This window comes from Artemia franciscana, chromosome 12 (genome assembly GCF_032884065.1).
Source record: "Artemia franciscana chromosome 12, ASM3288406v1, whole genome shotgun sequence".
Classification (NCBI taxonomy): Eukaryota; Metazoa; Arthropoda; class Branchiopoda; order Anostraca; family Artemiidae; genus Artemia; species Artemia franciscana.
The window spans coordinates 28,342,346-28,367,199 of NC_088874.1; the positions used below are offsets into that span (position 1 = coordinate 28,342,346).

General features: G+C 36.7%; 1 protein-coding gene and 1 long non-coding RNA gene across 2 annotated transcripts in view; one reads left to right on the forward strand and one right to left on the reverse strand.

Moving 5' to 3' along the window:
* LOC136033959 (uncharacterized) overlaps positions 1 to 22,318 on the forward strand; it is a 67,193-nt gene extending 44,875 nt beyond the window's left edge. Inside the window, exon 3 of the long non-coding RNA XR_010619066.1 lies at positions 22,110 to 22,318. This is a non-coding gene — a long non-coding RNA (uncharacterized LOC136033959). The remainder of the gene's footprint in view (positions 1 to 22,109) is intronic.
* The window catches only part of LOC136033958 (nuclear speckle splicing regulatory protein 1-like), a 29,673-nt gene continuing 24,424 nt past the window's right edge, over positions 19,606 to 24,854 (reverse strand). Inside the window, exon 5 of the mRNA XM_065714983.1 lies at positions 19,606 to 20,193. Within this exon, the coding sequence (XP_065571055.1) occupies positions 19,685 to 20,193 (509 nt within the window). The 3' untranslated portion in view covers positions 19,606 to 19,684. The remainder of the gene's footprint in view (positions 20,194 to 24,854) is intronic.

A 24,854-nucleotide genomic window follows, 5' to 3' on the forward strand; every position in this document is an offset into this window, starting at 1 on the left:
AGTTCTAAGGAAGAGGCGAGGGGAGGGTAGAGGCAAAAATTGATATATAACCCTCAAGAAGCGTAACCAAGACATTTTTCAAGGAGGGTTATTTTTTCGTGTGGGGGGATACAAAAACCCTTTGAAAAACGTATGAAAAATGTAAAATTGATATTGACTCCCTTATGATTTCATGGAATATTTCTGGTCTGCGCTGCTATTATGGAAGTAAAGAATAACATTAAACCCCAATCAGTAAAAAAAACACTAAATCTGATTGGGACTGTCGTATCCCAAGGGGATTGAGTTTACCTAATTTGACTCCCCCAGACATTTTTATCTAACTCATAAAAAATATAAAAAAATGCATATAAACAAATTTTGTTGGGTTTTGAAAAGTCTTTTAAAACCCGAACCTAAATACCCCCATCCTGAAAAATATCCTGGGCATATCCTTGCTGATTGGTCACTTTTGGGGAAGTCTTAATTCAGTCAAAAGAACGGCCAGTTTTTGAATCCGAACAGAGGCACCATTTGGAGAAAGTAGAGGTCGGCAATTGTCCCCTTAGATTGTGAGGAGTACCTTATCCTCTATCACTATTTAAAAAATTGAGAATTCCCCCTAGATTTGAAAAATACTTCTTTTTTTACCTTCACATTAAAAAAGAAATAAAAAAACGCAAAAGATTCCTACCCCCATGTTTTCACAAATTTTTGCCAAGTCATAACATTTTTTCTAGTTAGCTCTCTGTGATATTACCGTTTCCCCTAAGGGTATCAACACTAGAAATGTTTTAGTTTTGCCCCATATAACGGGTTTGACCAGGAAAGTGATATAACCCCCCTGGAAATGAGGAAGACATTTTAAAAACTATCAAAACTGAATAATTAGAAACACTTTCATTTAAACCTGGTGAATATCAAACTACGGGTAGCACTCACATCCGTGGGGAAATTTCCTGGCAGCGAGCACTCTTATCCCATACTGTTTCTTAAATTTTGACTTATAAAGTTTTGCAAATAATCTTGACTATTCCACCACTCCTATCGAATTTCTTTGTAGAACAAAATATCCTCGAACCTGGGATTTAATCAAATTAACCTGGACTAAATTATAAACGCAGCAGTTTAGTACGTGATCAATGGCATGACAAATATTCCTAAATTACGCATATTTCTTGTATAATTTTCAGGCGTAGAACAAAACCAGATACTAGCGATTTGGGTTGCCTCTGACTGAGCTGCTGGAGGGTAGCTGGTGACAACGACTAATGCCCATATGCGTGGGTTTTCAGTGATCGGGAACAATGTCAGTTTGTGTACGCCCTCCCCCTTCACTATCACAATATAACTAGATCATAGTTATAAACTCAGTGTGGCGCAGAGGCTGTGCCAGGGGACATGCATACTCCCCTTTCCTCCTCCCCCAGCTATGCCACTGTAAATGCATGAGCCGCACCAGCATCAAACATACTAAAAAAAGGAGAGATTTACGAACAATGAATGACCTTCCTTGATTTTAACGTCACATTTGTACTGGGTGGTAGCTGGTATAAGCGATTTATGCCCAGAGGCATAGAATGTTGCCCTCCCCCCGCTATCACAACCACAATATAAGCAAACCATAGCATTCACGGAAAAAAAGAAGAAAATCTCACTTTATCGCTCCCTCAAAGGCTGTGCCCAGGGACAGCCGTCCCACTCGTCCCCCTGAGCTAGACCACTATTAATGCCTGAGCCAAACAGTAACCAAATGTGTTGAAAAAAATTATATATATTGATCTTCCTAGATTTTAACATCACAATCACACTACAGAATTGGGAAGTTGGACTCGCGAAATATTAGTTTGAAAAGCCTATATCAAATCTAAAGTGCTCCCAAGCATTGTCTAATAATGTCCTTACATCTTATACTAGACTCATCATCCAGCAGCAAAACTAATGTTCAAAGCAGGCACGTAAGTGCGGCCAATGAGAAAAAAACAATGCTTCTTCAATGTTCTCAAAAAGAGCTACCCAGAATTTCAGAAGAATTAGAATTTCGGAAGCGGCCAGCCCCCCCCCATTCTTTGTACGTCCATGGTTCCAAGGTCCCATCTTTTCTAATTCTAAAAAAGCCAGTAAATTCTGTTCTTTTTAATTTTTTATGTCGCTCCTTACTTTCATTTAAAAAAACTTGTTTTTTTTAAATTTAATTTCTGAACGGTTTTGAATCAATGCATGTTTTGATTTTGGCTCTCCGCCGAGGAATAATTTAAACGAAATTGTATATTTTTTTTTTTTGGCTAAATGGCGTTCTCATAATTTTGATCGAATGATTTTGATAAAAAAAAGAGCGGGGGAGGAAGCCTAGTTGTCCTCCGATTTTCGGTTAATTAAAAAGGCAACTAGAACTTTTAATTTCTTACGAATCTTTTTATAAGTAAAATATATACGTAACTTATAAATTAGCTTACGTAAAGAACTTTTGTATTCTCATGTTTTTATTACATATATGAGGGGGTTTGCCCCCTCTTCAGTACCTCGCTCTTTACACTAAAGCTTAAATTAGTAAATAAAGAGAGAGAGTTTTTAACTTTGGGAACGGTAGTGGCGCCGTATTCCGCGATAAACAGCGAGCAGAAGAGGGGAGTTTTCTTGTCGCAAGGGCCGTTGTACCTGCCGGGAGTGGATTCTCCCTTAAACTGCGGGGATCAGGTAGCAAGAAACTACGCTTCCCTCGCTTATTATTTAATTTCCATCGCTCATGATTTAATTTGCATTCAAGATTGCAATCACTGTGAGCCGCATTCAAGTTATTTCACTGTGTATTTCACGCATTTCACTGTGAGCGCGCTATAATTAGTTAACATGCACGGAGGTGATGAGGACAATTTGCATTATTCTCCGGTGTTAAATTTTGTTCAGCAAAATGTTGAAAAAGGAATTGATGATGAGATGATTAAGAAGTTTGGTACAGAATTTTTTGACGTCGATGATATTGTGAATGCGAAGAAGTGGCTTGGGTCCAAGCTGTATCCAGATGCTTTATTTCAGAAGCGAACTGGATTGAAAGCGCCACTAAGTCATTTAGGAGATATACTGGATTTTATCAAGAAGGGCAATACAGATGATTTCGACATCCCGGTATTTTGTATATTAAACCCTAGTGAAGTCCCATTGATACCAGCTACAGCTTATTCTGCTCTCTTTTCGGGAGTAAACAAGCTGCGTATCCAGCTAAAGACTATTTCTAATCAGTTTGATGTGTTTTCCAACCATTTCCCGCCATTACCACAGCCTGGAGCCTCGAAACCTGCCGATAACCACTCTACTATTGTTGTCTCTAAATTGCCACCATCTATTAGAGATCCAACAAGCCGCAAAGACTTTATCGATCAATTAAGTGGTCATGATTCGGTTGCTAGTATTCGGCCGGTGGGAGATAAACTGTTCGTGAACATTGAAAAATCGGTAGCTTCTGATTTCTGTGAGTCTGTGAAGTCTGTAGTCTCGGGTATTGGCACGAAGATTCTGCAGAAACGTTACCTTGGAATAATAAAAGGAATCCCGCTGTCATTTAATGCTTCCGAATTCAAAATGCACTCAGGAGTCGTTGACGCAAACCGAATTGGTTTGTCCCAAACTGTCAAGCTAGACTTTTCAGATTCGTTTGCAAAACGTGACGCTATGAAGAATGGAGTAAAAATAGGTTACGAAATTTTCAGAATTTATGATTTCGTAAGTGTACCGCGATGTTGCTTTAAGTGCAGGTCTCCTGATCACTTTATCAACGATTGTACCAGTCAGGTGGAAAAATGTGCGCGCTGCGCCGAAAATCACATTTTTTCGAAAGATGCGCCCTGTACAAATAGACCTAAATGTGCAAACTGCGGCGATTCTCATACTTCATATAGTTTATTATGTCCAGTGCTCAAGTCTCGTATTGCGACCGCTATGAAAAAATGATGTCACAAAAATTCTCGGTTATTTCGTACAATATAAATGGAACACGTCAAAAAGAGCACATCATTGACGAACTTTCGAGCAACTATGACATCGTTTGTCTTCAAGAGCATCTTTTATCTTCAAATAATACCAACTTGTTGAAACGGAGTGCAAACCATATTACTTTTGTGAGTGCTGCAAAATCTACGTTTGGTAGACTTTCCGGAGGCCTCGCCTGTATACTGAGACGTAGCTCCTTTTCATCCACGACGCCTGTGCTGTTCCATAGTGACGAAAACCTATTGGCCGTGCAAATTGCCGATTTAATACTTATAAATGTGTATTTTCCTTGTGATCGTAAGTCGGTTCAATCACTGAACAAGTTTGCCAAGACCTGTAGTGTTTTGAAAAAAGTGACAGAATCCGCATCATCTCTCGGTTATCAATTTGTTGTTGCCGGGGATTTTAATGCTGATTTACTGAATTCAACTATTCGGTTTGATATGGTTTTCAAGTCTTTATCTGAGTTTAAGCTAGTGGATAAGAATCGTCTGTTTTCTTACATCCATCATTCTGGGAGCCTTACTAATATTGATCATGTTCTTTGCTCTCCTAACTTATCTGTTTCGACTGTTTCTGTACATGAAATAGAAAGCGATATAGACCACCTACCAATTTCCTTCATGCTTAGTATTTCCCTGTCGCAAGATAGTTCTAATAGACGTGGGAATCGTAGATGGGTTACCAGACGAAATTGGAATAAGACTAATTGGGCTCTTTATATTTCTACCCTTACAGCTTTTTTGTCTAGGATAAAAGTTCCTTTTCAGCTACTTCAGGTTGGATCTAAATTTGTAAATGATAAGAATTTTCTGAATAAATATTATTTTGATATTATATCATGCATGAAGGAAGCTGAGAGGGTGGCTGTTCCCGAAGAACGTGTTAAATTTAATACGCGGAAGCCTGAATGGTCTTGGGATCCGGGTCTGAAATCAGTGAAAAATAAAGCCAAATTTTGGCTACGTATTTGGGTTTCTTGCGAACGACCACGTAGCGGTGTAGTATTTCAGCTTAAACAGAAAACTAAATTAGAGTATAAAAAGTATTTACGGTCTGCAAAATCTAAAATTTGCAAATTCCCGTCAAGTAATTTCGATTGGAAAAATGTGGTAAATTCAAATAAAATCGATGACTCTTCATCAACAAGTAGCCCAATTAGTCCTGCTGCTTGGTGCAAATATTACGACCAGATTTTCAACACTATAAACCATTTTGTTCATGCTACTTTTATGAGGTTGCTTATTTCTGCGCTTCCCATATCACTCCGCCAGAACCAGATCCTCCCAGTTAATTTAGTTTCGGTGGCATAAGCTATAAAAAAGCTTAAGTCTAGCTCTATTGATTGTGATGGTATAAGTGTCAAACACCTAACTGTTGATTGTCCAGCTCTAGTCCAACATTTACAACTTCTGTTTCAAATGTGCTTATGCACCTCGGTTGTGCCTGAAAGTTTTTTGTGTGGAACAGTTACTTCGATCCTGAAAAGAGGAAAGATTCCGACTGAGTGTGCATCTTACAGGCCAATAACGGTTTCCTGCAATATAAGCAAAATTTTTGAGTATCTTCTCCTCCCATCAGTTAATTCTTCGGCATATTTTGGTGAAAATCAGATTGGGTTTTCAGCTGGGGTAGGTTGCCAGCAGGCTCATCGAGTTTTGGCTACTGTTCTTACTGAGGCTACTAAAAAGGGATTCGAGTTACATTTATGTGCTTTGGATCTCTCCAAAGCCTTTGACACTGTTACGCATTCCCAAGCTATCTTTTCCCTTTTTAGTCACGGTATCAACATATCGGTAATTTTTCTTCTTAGATATTGGTATTCAAATTCCTTTTTGCGGATTAAAATGGATATGAGGGTTTCAGATAGTAAAATTCCAATACGACGTGGGGTCCGGCAAGGTGCTGTCCTCTCCCCCTCTATTTTCAAACTTTGTATATCATCTGTCCTTTCCTCTATCCCACCTACTTGCATCCTTAATTCTGTAAATATTTCTTATCTTGCCTATGCGGATGATATTCTTTTGATCAGTAGGACTAAAAAAGGGCTCTCTTTGTCTGTTTCAACAGTAGCATCTAAACTTCATGCGATTGGACTTTCTCTTAATCTTTCAAAGTGTGAATATCTTTCATTTAATAGCAATACCACTGCTCCTCTAATCTGTGGATCTTTTTCTATTCCGTCGGTTTCTTCATTTCGGTGGCTAGGAATTAACGTTAGTAAAACTCTAAAATCCTTACGGACTCTCACTGATGCTGATTGCAAGAAGAAAATCCAATTAAGTTACTCTGAAATTGTTGCTAACCGAGGTAGATACAATAGAAAGTCTCTTGCTAAATTATACTCGGTTTTTACAGATCATTCGGTTTTGTTTCTTTCTGGTATTTACCCTGTTTTTCATACAAAAGATATCAGTTCAATTCGTTCTTATTATTTCCGGTTTTCCCGTTTTCTATTGTATCTGCCTCCATGGTATAGGAATAGGAGCCTCATATCTATTTATAGTTTCCCGGATATTGGGTCGAAGCTCACAGAGCTTGCTGGCAAAATACCCCAGTCTACTTATAAGTATCTGCCCGCCCACGGAGGCCTTACTCGTTTGCTTTAGTTTCTTGTTTTTTTTTTCTGTTTTGTGTAGTGTTTGTTTTGTTTCTTTTATTGATACTCCGCTTTGATTTTTGTAGCGGGTCAAAAATAAATTATTATTATTATTATTATTAAGAATGACCCTGAATCACAAAAGCCGCAGAATAAATAGTTGAAATTACTAAAAGTACTTTAGCGTAAAGAGCGAGGTATTAGGAGGAGGTGAGCCCCTTATATGGGTAATAATTTCTGTTCGTTTTAAGATTTAATGCTGCTGCTTACTTCCAGCTGAAAAAACATTTTTTTCATATTTATTTTTTCATTGTTTTTTTTTAAGTAATGCTAGTAAATCCTGCGCTCCCTTCATGGAATTTTTTTTCCTCGATGACAAATTCCTCGATGGAAAGTTCTCCCAGCATATCCCCCTCTTCTCAACCCCTGCCTCCAACCAAATAATCTTCCTGAAAACGCCTGTACACTTCCCAATAACCATTAGTAAAGATCATGAAAGGGGAGATTTTACGTGCTTTGGTTCGGGGAAGCCTAGCGGGATTGATTATATTATGGTTGATAGGAGGTTATGGGAAAATTGTTTGGATTTTTATGTTATGGATGTTATAGGATCAGACCACCAGCCAATAGAGGTAGTCATGAAGGCAGGACAGGCAAAGAAATGGATGAATGAGATAGAGAGTGAGAGATATAGTTGGAGGAATGAGGGAAAGATGGAAGATAAGGGTAGGAAGGTAATGAAGCAGCAGATTAGGGTAGATTGTATGGAGGAAAACCGTTTGAAAAAATTGTTGGAAAGTGAACAGATGCAGAAAAGGGCGGAGGAATGCATATATATACTGGGAGAAGGGAAGTTAGAAGAAGCCATGCAAGAAATATCAGAGGAAGTATATCAGAAATGCAGTGGAATATCAAATAACAAGGAGATGGTTAGAAATACAAACGAATTCTTTGATGAGGATTGTCGGAGGCTGAAAGTAAACCTTATTCAACTTCTCAGGAAAGTGAAAGGAGCACTAAATGACCAGGAAATGAATAAACACTTATCGGAGTACCGAACAGAGAGAAAAATCTACAAGAGGTTAATAAAAATGAGAAAAAAACAAGTAGAAGAGATTAGGGCTATAAAGATCAGCGAGGAATACTTGTCAAAAGACCCAAAACAGTTTTGGAGTGAAGTAAGGCGGGAATTCAAGGCCAACGACAAACACATACCTCCAGCTGAGTCGTGGAAAACATACCTGGAGCAGGACACTAGCAAAAGGGAGCAATATGGAGACGGTATAGGGAGTTTAGCAGAGGAGCTACGAGAGCAGAATGGTTTCCCCTTAAGACAAGAGGATTATAGTCTATTAGAACCGATCAAGGTAGAGGAAATTTGTGCAAGCCTAAAAGGAATGAAGGGATCTTCGGCGCCGGGGGTGGATGGAATACCAGCAAGATTTGGAAAATGGGGAAAACAGTTCTAGTACCAGTTTTAGCAGCAGTTTTCAGTTTTGTGACTGAAAAAAGGAAATGGCCTGATCAGTGGAATGTGTCAGTAGGAATACCAATTTTCAAAAAAGGTAACAGACAGGATCATAGTAATTATAGAATAATTAGTTTAGGAAATGTGATGAGTAAGATTTTCTGCAAGGTTATAGACTCAAGATTAGGGAAGTGGTTGGAGGTAAAGGAACTGCTATCCCCTTTTCAGGTAGGGTTTAGAAAAAATCATAGTGCAGTAGATCATATTTTTACTTTGAGGATTATGGTAGAGAAGTATAGGAAAGGAAAAGGGGGGGAGGTTATATGCAGCTTTTTTAGACCTGAAAGGAGCATATGATAATGTCGATAGGAACCTGTTAATGTTAAACCTGTTATCTTTAGGACTGCCTCACTATTTCGTATTGTTGCTGTGCGAAATGTATAAGTACGTGAAGTTAGTAGTGAAAGTGGCGGGAAAGTGCTCAACTCCGGTGCAATCTTTATTGGGACTAAAGCAGGGATGTGTGCTGTCACCAAAATTGTTTAGCCTTTATTTATACACTTGAGAGGCTAATGTTGTATTTTTACAACGTGGTCTAAAATTTACGATTTTGAATAAATCATGCAAACAAAATTTTTTTTTGTCAATAGTCTGACCTAGAGATCACATGGGAAGCGTTAGAGATTTTTCCTGGTATTCGTTCTTATAGTGGCCTGTCAAGGGTTAAATGATGCCAATGAATTTTTCGTTAAGAATAATGCACCAATGTTATCGATAGATTTGCTTAAACTGTGCTTACTACTATTTGCTGACGACATCGTATTACTGGCTGAAACAAAGGAGAAACTGCAACAATTATTAGAGATTACGGAGGTTTATTTGGAAGAGAAGAAGTTAATCCTGAACACATCGAAGTCAGTGGTGATGGTATTTGGTCGTAAAGCCATGGAAAGTGAAGATGTGAATTTTTTCTTTAAAGGTGAAACTATACCAGTGAATAATGAATTTGTTTATCTTGGGGTAAAGTTTACTAGTAATGGGAAATTCAGTGGGCATCTGGATCTAGCGAATGCAAGGGGGAGGTATATTAGCGGTGAAATAGAGAGGAGTAGTCTTAGACGGGTGAGAGATATTAGAGTACATAAGAGGATTTGGACAAGTAAGACAGTACCGGTGATGCATTATGGAGCAGAGATCTGGGGCTATCGGAAAGGTCCAAAACTTGAGGTGGTTATGATGAGATATTATAAGAGGATGTTAGGACTATGGGATTCGTTTAGTAATTTGGTAATCCAGGGGGATTTAGGGCTAGCATCGCTGCGATCTATGAGGCTAGTGACCATGGTGAGATATTGGGTTAGGATACTGGGTATGCAGAGATTTACGGTAGCAAAGGCAGCATACTTAGAGGCGTTGAGACAGAATAGTAAAACAGGGTGGCCGGCGGAGATTAAGGATATCTTAGATAAGTGTGGATTAGGGGAATGGTGGAATGAAGGAAAGGGGATTATGGGTATGGAGGAAATAGTAATAAGGGAGGTACAAGAGAGGTTGAAGAACCAAGAAATACAGATATGGTGGGCAAGTCTGGATCGTTCAGGGTCGTTAAAATTGTATAGACAGATAAAGGGTAGTTGGGGGAAGGAGGTATTTTGGAAGGTTGGGTTAAGTAGAGAGGATTTGAAGGCTTATTTGGATTGGAGGGGAAATGGATTTTTGATTGGGGAGAAAAGAAAGTATCAAGGGAGAAAAGGGGAGAAGGTAGAATCTATTGCTTGTCCTATGTGCGGATCTCAGGATGAAAGTTTAATACATTTTGTGTGTGAATGTGTCGAATTGAATGATTGGAGGTGTGAGATGTATGGTAAAGAAAAATTGAATGAGATATGGATCCTAGATAGAATGAAAGAGACAAATTTCCTGATTATTAAAAGGATAGCAAGATTTGTAAGGATTGCAGCGGCACATCGGGAGCGTTTTCTTTAAATAGTATTAATATAATGTAGTTAATTTGTTGTTTGTTTGTTATGTAATTTTCCTATGGCCCACGGGCTTTTTCTGGAATAAATTATTATTATTATTATTATATGTAAGCACTGGTTAAAGTTTTGAACTTGTAGCCCCTCCCACGGGGACTGTGGGCGAGTAAGTCGTCCCCAAAGACATAATTATATGGTTTTTCGACTACGCTGAATAAAATAGCTATCAGAATTTTGATCCGTTGACTTTGGGAAAATAATTAGCGTGGGAGGGGGCCTAGGTGCCCTTCAATTTTTTTGTCACTTAAAAAGGGCACTAGAACTTTTCATTTCCGTTAGAATGAGCCCTCTCGCAGCATTCTAGGACCACTGGGTCGATACGATCACCCCTGGGAAAAACAAAACATAAAACAAAAAACAAACAAACAAATAAATACGCATCCGTGATCTGCCTTCTGGCAAAAAACACAAAATTCTACATTTTTGTAGATAGGAGCTTGAAACTTCTACAGTAGGGTTCTCTGATACGCTGAGGCTGATGGTGTGATTTTCGTTAAGATTCTATGACTTTTATGGGGTGTTTCCCCCTATTTTCTAAAACAACGCAAATTTTCTCAGGCTCGTAACTTTTGATGGGTAAGATTAAACTTGATGAAACATATATATTTAAAATCAGCATTAAAATGCGATTCTTTTGATGTAGCTATTGGTACCAAAATTCCATTTTTTAGATTATTGGTTACTATTGAGCCGGGTCGCTCCTTACTTCGATTTCTATTTTCATACGGTAGTATACAAGCAGTATTGAGGGGGCTCATGACAATTTAATGTGTCAATTTTTATTTTAATGACAAGTTAATATATCTTAGACATATTTTTTAAGAAACATTTCAAATAAAAAGTAACATGATAAAAACATAATTCAATTCCCTTTGAAGTGTCAGAAATAGCGTAACGTATCTAAAGCTTGTGCTTATTCTTCTCATCAAGTTTCATCCCGATCTCTCCACTCTAAGCGTTTTCCAAGATTTCCGGTTTCCAAGGTTTCTGTTTTTCTCTCCAACCCTCTATGTCCCCGGATCCGGTTCGAATTGAAAATGGAGCATCTGAGACATAAGATTCTTCTATATATTAGGTTCCATTAAGATCCGATCACCCATTATAAGATACCTCGATTTTCACGTTTTCCAAGAATTCCGGTTTCCCCCTCCAACTCTTTTCAATGTCACCGGATCTGGTCGGGATTTAAAATGAGAGTTCTAAAGCACAAGATATTGTAGATTTAAAATTTCATTTAGATCTGATCACCCGTTCGTAAGTTACAAATACTTCATTTTTTCTACTTTTTCCAAATTATCCCCCCCAAACTCCACCAAAGAGAGTGGATCCAGTCCGGTTATGTCAATTATCTATCTTGGACTTGTGCTTATTCTTTCCACCAAGTTTCATCCTGATCTCTCCGCTTTAAGCGTTTTCCAAGATTTCCGCCCCCCCCCCCTAATGACACTGGATTCGGTTGGGATTTAAAATAAGAGATCTGAGTTTCGAGGTCCTTCTAAATATGAAATCTCATTAAGATGCAATCACTCCTTCGTAAGTTAAAAATACCTCCTTTTTCTAATTTCTAGAATTAACCCCCCCCAACTCCCCCAAAGAGAACGGACCAGTTCTGGTTATGTCAATCGCGTATCTATAACTTGTGCTTATTTTTCCCACCAAGTTTCATCCCGATCCCTCCACTCTAAGCGTTTTCCAAGTTTTAGTGCTCCCCCCCTCAATTTCCCCCAATATCACCAAATCCAGTCGGAATTTAAAATAAGAGCTCCGAGACACGATATCCTTCCAAAATTCAAATTTCATTTAGATCCGATCACTCCTTCGCAAGTTAAAAATACCTCATTTTTTCCAGTTTTCAGAATTAACCCTCCCTCCAACTCCCCCAAACAAAGCAGATCCGTTCAGGTCATGTCAATAACGTATCTAGAACTTCTGCCTATTTTTCCCACCAAGTTTCATCCCGATCCCTCCACTCTAAGCGTTTTCCAAGATTTTAAGTCCCCTCCCCTCCGACTCCCCCAATGTCACCAGATCTGGTCGGGATTTAAAATAAGAGCTCTGACACACAATATCCTTCCAAACATCAAATTTCATCAAAATCCCATCACCCGTTCTTAAGTTAAAAATACTTCATTTTTTCTATTTTTTCCAAATTAACCGGCCCCCTACTCCCCCCCAGGTGGTCGAATCGGAAAAAAGACTATTCCTAATTTAATCTGGTCTGGTTCCTGGTACGCTTGCCAAAATTTCATCGTCCTAGCTTACCTGGAAGTGCCTAAAGTGGCAAAACCGGGACAGACTGACAGACCGACAGAATTTGCGATTGCTATATGTCACTTGGTTAATACCAAGTGCCATAAAAATGTGTCTCTTTGAGAATACATAGAGTACTGAACGATGGTACATTAACATATAGTGATAACAGCCTCATCTGTACTTTAAGTCAAAATAATTCAATTGAAAAGTGTCAAAGGTTGTACAATTACTTTATCAAAAGCATACAAACAGTTTTGTAGAAAAACTGTGGCGAGGGATAAATATCAAGTCAAGGAATGATTCCTTAAAAAAAATCTATTTCGATCGTCTTTCTAGGATAATTAGTCATTAAATTCTCTGAACTCCGTCACTATGTCTTAGGAATAATAATAATTCCTAAGCTGAGAGAGAAATATATCGAAATAAAAACATATCACTGGCTACATTCAGAACTCTTATCAACTGTATGAAAAGTTTATTGCAAAATTAGCAAAGGTAAACAAATCAAGGACATTTGAAGTTTTGCGTTCAATAAGGTTTTCTAAAACTTTATATTTTAGACTCTTGTAGGAGTAATCTGCTCTGAGGATATTTAGAACTTTTATATACTTTTTCTGTCTGTTCTTTAATTAAATAAAGATTCCAGTGGCCTTTGTAAATTCTTGGATTTCTAGGCCGTTCTGTATATTTTATTATTAGTTGTAAACATGATACACATTCAAACATGTAACACTTGTTAATATTCTTTCTTATGAAAGATAACCCCAGAGAAAGAAAAAAGAAAGGAATATACCTGTGCTACAAACGGAGTCAGGGTGCTAAAATAGGCTTGAAAATTAATGTTAAGAAGACTAAGTCACTAAGGCTAGGAGTAAGTGAAGGTGAACAGGTGACATTAGGTAATGAAAAGATTGATCAGGTTGGGAGCTTCAGTTACCTTGGTAGTATTATTAGTTAAAATGGTGGGAGCAGTGAAGATGTTAAAAGTAGAATAGCTAAAGCTCAAGGTGTTTTTTCACAGTTAAAAAAAAGTTTGGAAGAATAGAAAGATGTCTACATACCAAGATTAGAATATTGGAAGCTACAGTGATGACAGTGGTCAAATATGGCTCTGAAGCATGGGCACTCCGAAAAGCGAATGAAGATTTACTAGATGTTTTCCAGAGAAATTGCCTACTGATTGTTCTGGGTACCCGGCTGACTGACCGTATTTCAAACAGTAGGTTGTACGAAAAGTATGGTTCAATCCCGCTTTCTGGGGCTATAATGAAAGAAGGGTTGAGATGGCTCGGCCGCGTTCTACGGATGAAGGATGACAGATTACCGAAGATTGTCTTTTTGGCCAACCGTCTGGGGCTACACGGAAAGCAGGTCGTCCTTGTCTGGGTTGGGAGGATGTCATAAATAAAGATTTAAAGGAAATGGGAACTTCCTGGGAGGGTGTAAAGAGGGAGGCTTTAAATAGATTGGGTTGGAGGAGGAGCGTGCGTGGCTGTGTTGGCCTCAGGCGGCTTGGTGCTGCAGTGAGTTATTAGTAGTAGTAGTAGTATTGCACAACAGAATTGGAAGGCAGGAATTGGAGAAAATTGGTTTGAAAAGCCTACATCAAGACTAAAGTGTTCCAACGTATTGTCTAGTAGTGTCCTTACATCTTTTGCAAGACTCGTCATCCAGCAATGGAACTAGTGTTTTAAGCAGGCCTATAAATTGGGAAAATGAAAAAAAAAGCTTTCTTTAATATTTTGAAATTTTTTGAGAACTTTTTGAAAGTTGAACATTGGTCAACGTACAATTAATGTTGTGCGTCAGGTACAAGTCACTCGTATTTTCTACAAATATGAATGGTTATTTTATTCTTAATTATAACTACAATTATTAATGCAAACTCAGTCCAAACAACAATAGGGAGTATCACAGTTTTGAGGATTCCATAACAAGCTGGCAACTGTATAGGAAAGAGCCTTCATTCTTTTCTTATTTTCTAGATACTAATTAAGCTTCATAATATAAAAAATCACATCAATAATAATTTCTACTACTATTAATATTAACAACTCACCGCAGCACCAAGCCACCTGAGACCAACACAGCTACGCACGCTTCTCCTTCATCCCAATCTATTCAAAGCCTCCAAATTTACACCCTCCCATGAAGTACCTATTTCCTTTCAATCTTTCTTTATGATGCCCTCCCACACCAGACGAGGACGACCTGCTTTCCGTTTAGTCCTAGACGGATGGCCGAAAAGGAAAATATTCGGCAATCTGTCATCCTTCATCCGCAGAACGTGCCCAAGCCATCTCAACCTTCCTTTCATTATAGCCCTAGAAGGCGGGATTGAATTACACTTTTCGTACAGCCTACTGTTTGAAATACGGTCAGTCAGCCGGGTACCCAGAACAATCCGTTAGTGGTTCCACTTTCCCCAAATTTTCGGGGATTTCCACAAAAATCTAGAAAATCCTCGAAAAAATGCATTCCCCGAATTCCCGAAAACTACCTGAAATATCTTTTTTTTTCCTTGATCTACCCGAAAATAGTTAGTGGAAGACTCACTGTTCGTTCCGCAATTTTAATACTATTGCACCTTTATACTTTATACGCTTTATACTTTTATACTTTATACGCACCTTTATACGCTGGCAAATGTATGACATTGAAAACTCCATTTTGTAAACCAAAATGGGAATGAAACGATTGGATGCGGATTCCACCTCTCTTATTGTGAATATAGAAATGGCAAAAATATTGTCATGTGTTAAGACTAATGCGACTGCCGAAGAAGAAGCTATGATTATCTCTAGATTTCTAATTTAATAGTAAGCCAGTTTTGTCACACTCCTCTAATTTTTCCATCTGTTTATTGTTTTTAAATCGCTAATTCCTATTTTGGTTTTGGCACATCAAAAAAAAAAAAAACTTTGAAGTGATTTTCATTGCTTTATTTTATGTGATAATAGACCAAATATCTGATTATTTTATTTCTATTCAGCATTTAACGTTCTATGTAAATATGGCAGTCATCAGATAGTCCATGGTAACAAACTGAAAGTAAGCAGCAACGCGGCTAAATAGTAACCAAAACTCTAAAAAAACAACAGATATTTCAAAAGGATTGGTTTATTATGCTGGTACCAAATATATAAGATACTTTTAGTTCATTGTTATTCTTCAAAGGCTAAGAGCCTGAGAAAATTTGTTTAATCTTTTAAAAAAGGGGAAAACACTCCCTAAAAATATCAAAGACCCTTAACGAAAATAAAACCATCAGATTCAGCGTATCAGAGAACGCAACTGTATAGGGTTGAAGCTCTTATCTGAAAAAATACGGACTTTCCCAGAAGATGTATTTTTTCCGTGAGGATGGCAACTATGCCCCCTTCCGCACCCTTTCCCCCCAAACTCGTTTGATCAAAACTTAGAAATACCGTAGCCGTTTTGTTCAGCATTTTGGAGAGACCCAACAACTCTACCTTTGGAGTTAGTTTGACCTCCCACAGCCCCTGGAGAAAGGTCTTAAAAATATATAATTTGCCCATGTTTAATCGTTTGATCAAAATTTAGAGATACCGTAGCCATTTTGCTGAGCATAGTTGAGAAACCTAATAACTTTGCCTTTGGAGTTAATATGACCTCCCACAGCCCCTGGGGAAATGTCTTGAAAATATATAATTTTCCCATTGTTTTACGTATAACATCTGTTATTTGGAAGTATGCATTCTTTTTTCGGGTAAAGGATTGAATTTTCTGCTGGAGGATTTTCTGCACGGAGAACTTCCTATTGGGAAGGATATTTCTGGGAGATAAAATTTTGAAGGAAAATTTTATAATGGGGGGATTAACCAGAATTCCTAAGCAAAATCCTTTTTATTTTAAGTTTCTCTTTGTAAGCCCAGCTTTACGCGTGGAGATGTTAAGGGTAATTGTCCGGGATAAATTTTTAACGGTATTGAATTGTTTAGACGATTTTTCCGGGGAGAGGAATAATTTTTCCGTGGAGCTGTATTTCCTGGCATTAAAAAAAAAACATTTGGAATAAAGCTTTTTTCCGTCTGAATCTTTTGCTTTTTTCCGTCTGAATCTAAGCTTTTTCCCGTCTGAATGTACGCCTAAGGAGCAACATTAAAATGAACAAAAATATTACATATATGAAAGGAATTTTTACGCAAAGGAATTTACTGGGCAAAGGAATTTTAAGAATTATAAGTTTAAATTTAGTCCCGATTCTGTAAGAACGACTCCCGAAACATAATTGTAGTTTAAATAGAACAATGAGAAGCTTAAGTACTAAAAAACTTCAGCGTGAAAAGTCAGGTGTTTAGAGGAGGCAATCCCCTTGTTATGTTGTCGTTTCTATTCGTTTCAATTTTTAATGCTGCTCCTTGCTTTCAGGTGATTTTTTTTATTAAATTCCTGGTGTAAGTTCATGTTTACTTCCCGAAGAATATTCATTAATTTGGAGAAAACATTGCTCTTGTTTTTGCTCCTGTTCGTGATTATTGCCTTTCTATACTTCATTTTGTCCTCTTTCTGAAAATAAATGACGCAAAAGTCTCGTTTTCGGGCTAAGAGAATAAACAGTTTTGAGGTTTCGTCCACGATATCTGCAATAATCGTTTTTAGCTACGGGTTCCAATCCCGTACTCTGGCTCTAAAACCTACTCTTTTAAAAACTTGATTTACTACGGGAATCCAAGCCCTACTTGAGCCTGAGCTATAACCTATTTTGGCTCCCAAATTTCATTTTGAACTTGCCCCCGAATCTTGAAGACTTGTCCCCGAAAACTCCCGAATTTTTAAAACTTGTCCCCGAACTTTGAGATTCGAAAGTGGAAGCCCTGCAATCCGTAGGCTATTTCTCTGAAAAACATTTAGTAAATCTTCATCCTCTTCGGAGCATACATGCTTCAGAGCCACATTTGACCACTGTCATCACTATACCTTCTACTATTCTAATCTTGGTTTGCAGACTTATCTTCCTATTCTTCCAAACTTTTTTTAACTGCGAGAGAACACCCTGAGCCCTCGCTAATCTATTTTTAACATCTTCACTACTCCCAGCGTCTTTACTAATAATACTACCAAGGTAAGTGAAGCTACCAACCTGATCAAACTTTTCGTTACCCAACGTCACCTTTTCATCTACACTCATTCCTAGCCTTAGTGACTCAGTCTTTTTAGCATTGATTTTCAAACTTGTTCTAGCACCCCGAACTCACAAAGCCTCTAAAAGTTCAAAGTTCAACACTTTCATCGACGATCCTTAAATCATCAGCATAATCTAAGTCCAGGAGAGTTTTTCCTCCCCATTTGGTTCCGTGGTCTTCCATTGTCTTTCCTGTGCTCCTTAAGACAAAGTCCATCAAAATGACCCATCTAAAGGGGGATATAACACAACCCTGCTTAACTCCAGATTTAATACAAAACCAGCTGCTAACCTCATTTCCCACCTTAATCGCAGCAGTATTATTCTCGTACATAGCACTAATCACTTTAATGTATTTGTTTCGTATACCATACAAGGATAAAACCTTTACTAAAGCTCTTCTATAAACAGAATCAAACGCTTGCTCATAATCTATAAAACTGAAGACCAAAGGTGTTTGACAACTAGGGCATTTCTCAATTATTAACCTAAGAGTGAAAATTTGGTTGACACATCCTCTACCTTTTCTAAAACCACACTGTTCTTCTCTTAACACTTTATCTACAAAATCTCTCAGTCTAAAAAGTATCATATTACTAAGTAATTTGCTACCTACAAAGACCACACTAATGACTCGATAATTACGACACTCTCTCTTATCACCTTTCTTATACAGTGGTTAAATTAAAGTTTTCATAAAATTGTTAGGTACTTCCCCTTTTTAGCACCCTTCCGATGGTCGGAAGATCTTTCCTCAATGAAGGCGTCATGAATTTTATGTGGAATAACAAATCCTCCTTCCATGTAGACGGAATTTTCTCGTTAAATATTTCAGAGACAAATACTGAATCTTTACTGCGCTTCATGGCATACCGGTCACAAACAAGTTAGCAACTAGGCCTACAGGATGTAATGCACTCTCACATAAAACAACTATTTTTCCCACATAGCAATAACTGATTCTATAGCATTTTATTCACATACCAATATGTGCACTTAAATAGACTTTCACTGAAATATGAAGACACCATATTTATTTAAGCCTATTGCTCCAAAGTTAATTGATCAATGCGTAATGCGGGAAAAGAATTTCCATAGGCTGCTAGGAATAAAAACTGGAATCTTCTAAGCAGAATAGACGTAACTCTAGATTTCAAATCTTCAAGGCAAGAGAAACTCCCTTCAACATAGCTTATCTAATGCCTTATTAAAAAATGACGGGACGGCCAACAATTAATTATCAAATACAAGAAACCGCGATTCAAAACTGCGTCAACTGCAACCCGAAAAAGTATTGTGTTAGCTATCTGACAAACCAAAAATAAAAAAAAATCCGACAGTAAGGACTACCATAACTTTCAGGACCATAAAGATGTACGACCCCTAAATAGGACCATAAAGATTCTACACTTAAAAGGCTTACACACAAATGGAAATAAAACAGATTTATGGAAATTATGGAAAGAATTTATGGATTTATTATGGAAAGCAGGATTTATTATGGAATTTATGGATTTATGGAAAGCAGATTTCACCTTATCTTAATTCAGTGTAAGACGATTAGAGTAAACAAAACTTTCTTTTTATTTATTACAATCCTTATTATAAGACATAAGGAGATTAGAAGAGACCACGCCTTTTGGACCAGCGATGGGAGACTTGGGCCCCCAGCTTTCGGGCATTTCTCATTCAAATCTTGCCCCCCCCCCAAAAAAAGATGTCTACGTGCCTGAACGTAGAGCCCTAATAAATAAACTTTTAGGGTCAAATAATAGATCGATCAAGATTCTCAATAGAAATTACAAATTTGGCAGTTAACTTCGGACGAAGGAGCAAACGTTTTTTGTTTTTTTTTATTCAGAAAGTCTGCAAATCTATTTAATTACGATAAATTAGCTGGCTATAGTTAGAAAAGTAGTATATCTTCAATCAGGCTAAACAGAACTCAGCTTATTTACTTATTACAGAACTCTAGCTTATTTACGTATTAAGTATAAACCTAAGATGCAATTTTCTTTTACAAAAAAAAATTCAGTGGCGAGACGTATTCAATATCAGATAAATTTTTCCGGTCCTAATTCTGTGAACATCCCTGATTACAATTAACTATCCCGTTACAAGAAACATATACATGTTCGCAAAAAGTTACTTTAATAAATCAGATAGCCAAAATTCTGAAACTTAAGACACATAATGAAGTAAACCATTCAATATTACCACCCTCTATCAGCCTTTCGCTTAAAATATTTCTCCTGTTCTTCACGAAAAACATCGCCGACAGTTATTTTCTTCCAAATGTCAACTTTTGGTTTTTTCTGTTTTTTCAATTCTCCATTCTCTTTCTTTGTTTCCTTTGGCTTTTCCTCCTCTGTGTCACTGCTGCTGGAGCTCTCTTCCTGCTGCCGCTTTCTTCTCCTTATCTCTTCATCACTGCTAAAATCGCTAGTATCGTACTTCGACTTGCTTCGGCCCTTTTTGGACTTTTCATCGTCAGAGTTTATTTCGCCGTCACTAGTAGAACTTTCACTACTATGACGACGATATTGACGCTTTTTGTCCGAAGGACTTTCAGTTCCAGAGCGTCTTCGGGACTTTTCTGTAACTTCTTTCTTTTTTATTTCTTCCGATTCCTTTTTTACTTCCATTTCTTCTCCCGTCTTCTGTCGAAATAGATGTCGGTAGAATCCACTCAAGTCCTTTTGTTTTGTAACGTCCAGCAGCGCTTCATTAAAAATATAAAAATTAATTCCCCTAAATAAACGAGAGATAGAGAAAGTGAGGAAAAGAGAGAGCAAAGAGGGAGAGAGAGAGATTAAAACAAATACAATAACAAACGTTTTACCTGCTGTCTAACAAAGTATTTTGAACTAAACCAGCCAAGTTTGAAAACATGCTATGACCGAACGCAAATACTTTCTTCTAAGTTTTCTTTTACTAGTGAAAATTAATATAAGGTATTTCTGAATAGCTGTCTTCAAGATACGTGTACTGTCTTATGACTTACAGTGAAGAAGGTCATACGTCCGATGTTGCTGGCCCCCCAAAAGTAAAACCCACGTATCTTGAATATCTACAGGGAATTTTGTAATGTTTAGATAACTTCGAAGACCACACTGCCTTTCCATGACAAAAGTTAAACAGTTCAAAATAGGGATGAAACCTTTTTATTGACAGTGAATAGATATAAAAAAATTTAACTGGATATTTCGAACACATATACAGTGTTCATCATCAGCAGTAAAACTAAAAGACATGAATAAAAATAAACAAAATTTATACCTAATAAACTAATTACATATAGTTTATTGCTCTTATTTTTTTTCAATTTTCTGACGATATTCTGGAAACAACAGAAAAGAAAGATATTTTTTGTTCTCTACCATATGTTCCAGGTTTGAGTGAAAAACTTAAAAGAATTTTACAAAATAATGGTTTAAAGGTAGCTTTAAGAGGTAGTAATACTTTGGCTAGTTTTTTAAATTCTGGAAAGGATCGGACTTCCGTAGAGCAACAAAGTGGGGTTTATAAAATCCCATGTACTTCTGGAAGCTCTTATGTGGGACGTACTAACCAGTACGTCCCACTAACCATACGTCCGTTAGGAAAAGATTTGGTTGCGGAAATTTCCTTCCGCAACCAAGGGTGCTAAATTCAAAACTTTAATCAGTTTTCCTTGCACTCATAATTTTTGTTATTATTTATGGAAGGTTGGTGCTACATTTCTAATGTTAGAGACAAACTTAAAAAATCTTTATTGCTCCCCTCATGGCACACAATTAGCAGCATATTCAGGGAAAACTACGTTAAAGCTGTTAAAATAAGAATTCAAAAATTCAGAGCTGATGCCGTTTATCCGGTTGTTCGTGGGTTAATTTGATCATGCAATGTTTTGTAGAAAGTATATTACATTTCTCTCCACTGTAATATATAATCTTTGGGTGTTATTTTATTATATCATTTATTAATATATAGTGTATTATTTTATCGTTTTTCTCCAGTGCATAATCCAGTCATTCGTGAGCTACTTTGATCTTATAACGTCTTGTGTAAAGTTATTTTATTTTTATCCTTTTCTTCTATGCTCTGTCTACTATATTTCGTTTTTTTTTATGGGAAATGTATCAATAATAGTAATAAAATGATTACACGTAGAACTGCAGACAATGAAAAAAAAACTTAATCAAATTCTTAGTTTAGCGTAGAGAATACAGTTAAAATAAAATGTGTTATTTTTTTCTAAAATTAGATTCGACTAAGTTCTTCAGAGTAATCAATATTAATGGTTGTATATTTCAGCTTATTCATCATCAACATGTAAAAAAAACACACTTTGTTGTTCCGATAAAATTTGCTAATTTTGTTATAAATTTTAGTATTTTTGACAAAAAAAAATATACAAAAACTGTGGGTGCTAAAACAAAATACAAATCCATTTTTGAGCCCAGCATACAAAGCTGTACCAGATAACTTTCCTCAATAATTATAATGTATCATTTAGAAATGTATTGTATTGTTCAAATTCTGTGTTGTAAGTTCAATTATCTAAGAAAAAAGAGTGCTCGATTAATTTTCTTTTATTACACTAAATGAAACAAAATTACTAAGTATAATTAAATGTTTACTGATATTTTATTCCAGAAATCTGTCTCAAGAACTTCGCAGTCCTGTCACACCTATACCGAACGTTCAAGCCAAACTGTCATACTGCAGCAGCCCTACACAACCCATTTTTATAATAAATAAAAATAAAGTATAATGAAAAATTCCTTAGCCCTGTCTTAACATGTTCACGGCAGAAAATCAACTTTGTTCAGCGCCGTTTCAGCCTACAGGTTTTCAGATGGCACACGGTGTTTTTATTTACGGATTCTAGACTGGGACAACAAACATATTTCCAGGTAAAAATGTTTTGCTACTAAAAAAAAAAAAAAAAAAAAAAACTACATGTCGGGAATTTCAAAGGAATAATCAAAGACAGCAGCCATCTAACAAGAATTGAACCTCCCTTGAGCAGCTGAATTTATGAGGAACAATCAAACAATGACGAAGATTGAGGAATAATCAAACTGAATTCTGCACTTCTGCAACTGAGTTTCACATCATTCAATGAGAAATCATTGAAATCATTGAATGACATCATTCAATGAGAAGGCAGTTGCCGTCTAACGAGGATTGAATATCTCTTCGGCAGCTGAATTTTACGCCACCTGACAAGGAATAACCAAAGAAAGCTGAATTCCAACAAGAATTGAACCTCCCTTCGACAGCTTAATGGATGAGGAACAATCAAACAATCATCGAAGAAAGTTCATGTCTAACAAAAATGAACCTCACTTCGGCAACTGAGTTTCAACTTTTTTTTCCCCTATTGGATTTTTTCCCCAAAAAAATTTGTATTGTATCAGATTAACGACGCTTCTTGACTACTTAGGTCCCTGCGTCGGCCCTGCAGTGCATTACTGCAGCATGATTCGATCTCTGGGTCCCGTATTACCAAGCTAAGGTCAAACCTACTGCGCCACCACAGGACTCCCCCCCAAAAATCTAACAAGTATGCTATTAATTTGATTTTTTTTTTGCCATTTACAATGGAACCGGTTTTTAAATATCCCAGTAGTTCATAGCATATAGCCTAATCATGATTGCAAATATTTCGTTTGTGTCTAGTCTTGGAAAATACTGCCCAATCTTCTGCAGAAGATCGTAAAAATTGCTTAAACTTGAATGTTGAAAAAAGAAGTTCTCCGATACTGTAGTCAGCCAATCCCAGTTAGGCTAGTCTTTTTTGAAATTCTGGCTTTTTTCTTTAATAAAGTCTCATTCCAGCTGGCCTATTCTCATCTAAAATAGTGGTTGTTTGGGTGGTGGTAAAGCGAGGTCCTGAAAGGGGGGAGGGGTCAAATTTCGCTGTGGAAGCTGAAACTTTTTTTAGATTCATGGTGAAGCTTAAATGTTGAAAAAATCTAGACTGTTGTGAGCCAATACCAGTTAGGTTAGTCTTTTTCAAAACTATGTTTTGTGTTTTTGTTTTTTTTTGGGGGGAGAGGGGTGGTAAGGTTTGGTTCTGACAAAAATTGAACTTTCCTGCGCTGTCTCCAAGTTTCGGAACCTGCTATCAGTGAAAAGCTACATTTTAATCAAAATATTTAACCGTGATATGACACTGTCCGAATACGGGGGATTCTACTCGATGTTGTATGTAGTACCTGACACTTCATGTGTTGCTGTCGCGCGCAACGCCACAGCAACGCGTGGCATGGGTCAGCTAGTATATATATGTATACATATATATATATATATATATATATACTTACACGAAATGAATGACGTAAAGGTTTAAAATAGGGAAATTTGTTTACATTTACTTGTTTATGTACTACTAGCTGTTGGTGTGGCACCCCCCCAAGCCCCCGCGCGCGCGCAAGTCGTTACGTGCCATTGTAGTTGTGTCACTGTGTCCCACCTGTGAATATGAGTAGATATATATATATATATATATATATATATATATATATATATATATATATATATATATATATATATATATATATATATATATATATATATCTTCTATATATATAAAAATAAGTTGTTTGTGGGTTATGTCTGTCGAGTGACGTCATGTCGTCATGAAGTTAGTTGTCGTCATGTTTGTTATGACGATGACGTCATTAAAGGTATTTAAGAAAATCGTTCAAAGACAAATTTTTAATTGTAAGAAGATCGTGGACGGAAAAATGTTTAATTGTAAAATGACTGAAGAACCTACAATGGCAACAGCCGAGGAAGCTGCTCAAAGAGTCTATGCCAAAAAATTGCGGCTGATAGAGAAAGTAAGAAAAGAAAGCGTGCCGAGGAATCACAAGAACAGCAAGAAAACAGGCTTGCGGCTGATAGAGAAAGTAAGAACAGAAAGCGTGCCGAGGAATCACAATATATATGTATGTATATAATATATATATATATATATATATATATATATATATATATATATATATATATATATATATATATATATATATATATATATATATCTATATATATAAAAATAAGTTGTCTGTCTGTGGATGGATCAGGTGACGTCACCTGAAAAAACTGGATCAGGTGACGTCAAAACTGAAAAAACTAAAAAAAGGCAAAAACTACAAAAAAAACTAAAAACTAATAAAAAAAATAAAAAAGCTAAAAAACTAAAAAAACTAAAAAAAGGCAAAAACTACAAAAAAAACTAAAAACTAATAAAAAAGCTAAAAAACTAAAAAAACTAAAAAAAGGCAAAAACTACAAAAAACTAAAAACTAATAAAAAAAATAAAAAAGCTAAAAAACTAAAAAAACTAAAAAAAGGTAAAAAACTAAAAAAACTAAAAACTAAAAAAAACTA